Below are 4,471 nucleotides of genomic sequence, written 5' to 3' on the forward strand. Positions count from 1 at the left end.
GGGGGGGGTTTTTTTTTTTTTTTTTTTTTGTCACTTTATTCGGCGTTCTTCTTTTGAACAATGTGTCGACGCCGACCTTAATTAAGACTACCCACTCTTGTTTTAGCTTGTTCGATTCTCGTTAGATTTGTCTTTTTCTTCTTCTTCTTCACAGTTCTTAGTCTTACCTAATCTGTTGCCAAATTTGTGTTGTCTTGTCTTCTTTTATTATCACTCTCTGGGTAATGTTGGAATGATAACGAGTTACTATTCAATCTCTTCCATATGTTTTAGCTTCTTTGGAGGATTAATTGGTTTACACCTTAAATCCAGACAGTGTGTTTGGTTTGGAATTCGTTAGTTTCTCCATAAACTACTTATTAGATAGTGTCTTCATTCTTATGTTTCAGCTGAAGCTATTCTTCTTGGATTTCAACATTACCTTGTGATGCTTGGCACAACAGTGCTCATACCTACCGCTCTTGTTCCCCAGATGGGAGGTGGATACGTAAGTCCTCCACAGCGTTTACTTTATTATAATATTAACGAGCAAGGCAAATTAATTGGTGTCACTGATTGTAAATGATTTTTTGCCTTTTCTGTAATTTCAGGAAGAGAAGGCAAAGGTGATCCAGACTATTCTCTTTGTTGCTGGAATCAACACACTGCTCCAAACGCTGTTCGGGACTAGGTTGCCTGCTGTTATTGGAGCTTCCTACACCTTTGTGCCAACAACAATTTCCATCATCCTCTCTGGCAGATTCAGTGATACCTCTAATCCTATTGAGGTATGATTTTATGACTTCCTGTTTATTTTTATCATGTTTTATTTCATCATCTCTATGACCCTTTCTTTCTTGGTGCTGTTATAACAACAAAGAATATGTTTTGCTTTGTTTAGAGATTTGAGAGGATAATGCGGGCAACCCAAGGCGCCTTGATTGTTGCTTCTACCTTTCAGATGATTCTTGGTTTCAGTGGTCTCTGGCGTAATGTTGTTAGGTTAGTCTGGAGGATAATATGGTCTCAGATGTTACAACATTAGCTTTCTCAGACTTGTCTTCAGCATTACATTAACGACGAGGCGATTTTCATTTCTTTTGTATATCATTTGCAGGTTCTTAAGTCCTATTTCAGCTGTTCCCCTGGTGGGTCTCGTTGGTTTTGGGCTGTATGAGTTTGGTTTCCCGGGGGTAAGTCTACTCTAAATACACTGAAACACAAACAGTTTTAATGAGCAGACCAGAAACTCTTAATTTCTTCAGTTGTTAATATCCCTTTTTACATTTCAGGTTGCTAAATGCATAGAGATTGGACTGCCTGAGCTTCTTATTCTAGTATTCGTTTCACAGGTAACTCACTAACATATTAAACCTGTCTAACTCCTAATATCAAAAGCTATAATTATGACGGTTACCTGATTTCATGTGTTCATGTTTCCTGTTGCAGTACCTGCCTCATGTGATCAAATCAGGGAAAAATGTGTTTGACCGATTTGCTGTGATATTCGCGGTGGTGATTGTGTGGATCTATGCTCATCTTCTTACAGTTGGTGGGGCTTACAATGGTGCTGCACCAACTACACAAACAAGTTGCAGGACAGATCGTGCTGGAATAATAGGTGCTGCCCCATGGTAAGTGGTTACAACGCAGCTCTTCCACTAGAATTTTGCTGTTTAAGCAGAACAAAAGAGCATGAAGAAATTGAGTATCAAAAGATAAATGTGATTCAAAATTGTGATCTCATTGGATTCGTTGCTAACATTAGTTTTTTTTTTAACTCAGGATAAGAGTTCCATGGCCTTTCCAGTGGGGCGCCCCGTCGTTTGATGCTGGAGAAGCTTTTGCAATGATGATGGCTTCTTTTGTTGCTCTAGTTGAGGTCTGTGGTTATTTTCTTCATGTTTTAATCTTTCGATATATAATGTCTATGCTCTGTTATTCTGTGTATTCATTCTTGTTTCTTCTGTGTCTGGCTGAACTTTAAAGTCAACCGGTGCTTTTGTCTCTGTCTCGAGATACGCAAGTGCAACGATGTTGCCACCATCTATTCTCAGCCGCGGTGTTGGCTGGCAGGTAACTCAGCTACATTTTGAACTTATAATGTTGCTGAATCTATATTGATCAAATTCTGAAGTGTTTATTCTATGTTTTATGAAACAGGGCGTTGCGATTCTGATATCAGGGTTGTTTGGTACTGGAGCTGGTTCCTCTGTCTCTGTGTAAGTATCTCAGAGATGATAAATGATCTGATAGTACTAATTTCTCTAGATATTTTGGTATGAAAGTTGGTTTTCTTGCTCTTAACTGCAGGGAAAATGCGGGATTATTGGCCTTGACACGAGTTGGCAGTCGAAGGGTTGTCCAGATAGCTGCAGGCTTCATGATATTCTTCTCTATTCTCGGTTAGCTGCAATTCTTATCTATATCCACAAATGAAAGAAAAATATTTTGCTTGAAATTTAGTCTATACTGATGATCCATCATATGATAATGCAGGAAAATTTGGAGCTGTGTTTGCTTCAATTCCCGCACCCATCATTGCTGCTTTATACTGTCTCTTCTTTGCGTGCGTGGGAGCTGGAGGTTTGAGTTTCCTTCAGTTCTGCAAATTAAACAGCTTCAGGACCAAGTTCATCTTAGGCTTCTCTGTCTTCCTTGGCTTGTCCATCCCTCAGTACTTCAATGAGTACACCGCAATCAAAGGATATGGTCCGGTCCACACTGGGGCTCGTTGGGTATGTTGTAACAACTCACTGTTCTCTTTCCATTGAAATTGGTTTTTGGTAGAATAATCAACAAATGCTTAAAACTCCACCCATCTTTTGATCCAATAGCAAAAATTCGAGTTTAGCTTGGCCTGAGCTAATGAAACTCTTATTATCTTACATATTTTTTGACAGTTCAACGATATGGTGAATGTTCCGTTCTCCTCAGAGCCTTTTGTTGCTGGCAGCGTCGCCTTCTTCTTGGACAACACATTGCACAAGAAAGACTCTTCGATAAGGAAAGACCGAGGAAAGCACTGGTGGGACAAGTTTAGATCTTTCAAGGGTGATACAAGAAGTGAGGAATTCTACTCTCTTCCTTTCAATCTCAACAAGTATTTCCCATCTGTCTGAAAGGGGAAGGGGAAGAAGAGAAGAGCAAAGATATAACTGGAAACAAAAGTGGTGAAAACTCAAGAGTTTCACCATTCTTGCCTTGAGTTTTCAAGCCGCTTTGTCTTGGTTCTTTTGACAACTTTGAAAACTTTAAATATCTCTCACATTTCTATAGTCTTATTTACAAGAATGATGAATCTTAAGAGCATTGTTGTTTACTCTCTCTCTCTCTAATGCTTTTGTCTTTGTAAATCCGAGGGAACACTACTTTGTGATTTTGATTAGCTTCTAAACAATTTTTTAGCTGAATTTTGCTTAGATCTGTTTTCTCACTCAAACGTCTTCATTTGAAAGAACCCTTGATTGATTATGTCGATACTTTAAATTAAATTTGGTGATTAATTTATGAATAAGCAACAGAATTAAGAAATAGGGAGACCTTTCACTCTTGCGTGAGGTGTTTGTTCTCTGTTAAATAAAATATAGAGAGGCATTAAGGCAACTTTTGTATGTTATCTTAATTAATGGCCAAGCAAAAGGTTAAGATTACTTTGTTTTGTAAGGCTGATCGATTGACACCGTAATTAATTAGCAATGTTCAATAATTAAAGTTTAATACGACACAGGCTTTCAGGAGATCGAGATAAAGTGTACAGTAAGCATGTGAATAGGGTTGATTGCACGAGGGGAATATTATTACTTCATTTTTGGTTGTCATTTTCGTTATTTTAATTTCCACAAAAAGCTCATCATTGCCTTAAAAAACAGATTTATAAAAAGTTGCTTTATTTAGTTGACAAAAACAAATTTGTTTATTTTTGTTGTTCTGTAAACTATATATCTTTTTTCGTATTGAACTCGCATTTCTGAAATATATAACTATTATTACTCATTTAAGTAGATTTAATTATCGTTTATTAAACGCCATGTCTACTGTGAATATTACATACACTTTATGTCTTTATCTAAATTCAATTTTTTTTTAATGGCAGCAATTCAATTGTTTTTTATTATAAATTGAGTTGTAGTAATCAAAGAAAACCTTAACCTATTGGTTAAAACGTTTAAAACAATTGTATAGATAAGAATCTTAGAATACTTTGGTTGTGAATCATAGACAGCAGCCAAATTTGTTTAGTACAATGTTAGTTGTAGAAATTATTTAAACAAAACTAGGATAAAAAAACAGAATATAATAAAGAAGGAAATTAAAATTTGGTGAAAATATTTTCTAAAATAGTGGTCCAATACTAGTTACTAGTTGATAAATATAAATACTTTTTAACTTTTGAGATGCATGTAGTAGAGTGAGTATCTTACAAAAGTTAGTGATTAACTTCTTCTGTTATGACTTGTGAATTAGTAATTTACTCTGCATAGGTTGAACT

The 4,471-nt window shown here is 36.3% G+C and overlaps 1 protein-coding gene across 1 annotated transcript in view; it reads left to right on the forward strand.

The window, feature by feature from the left end:
- Positions 1-3,392, forward strand: part of LOC104726892 (nucleobase-ascorbate transporter 6-like) — a gene marked incomplete in the record, with an annotated part of 4,179 nt that extends 787 nt beyond the window's left edge. Inside the window, 12 exon segments of the mRNA XM_010445851.2 lie at positions 390-487; positions 591-767; positions 881-981; positions 1,097-1,172; positions 1,272-1,331; positions 1,429-1,613; positions 1,765-1,861; positions 1,969-2,055; positions 2,143-2,201; positions 2,293-2,384; positions 2,479-2,717; positions 2,883-3,392. Coding sequence (XP_010444153.1) covers positions 390-487; positions 591-767; positions 881-981; positions 1,097-1,172; positions 1,272-1,331; positions 1,429-1,613; positions 1,765-1,861; positions 1,969-2,055; positions 2,143-2,201; positions 2,293-2,384; positions 2,479-2,717; positions 2,883-3,101 — 1,490 coding nt within the window.

This window comes from Camelina sativa, chromosome 11 (assembly GCF_000633955.1).
Source record: "Camelina sativa cultivar DH55 chromosome 11, Cs, whole genome shotgun sequence".
NCBI lineage: Eukaryota > Viridiplantae > Streptophyta > Magnoliopsida > Brassicales > Brassicaceae > Camelina > Camelina sativa.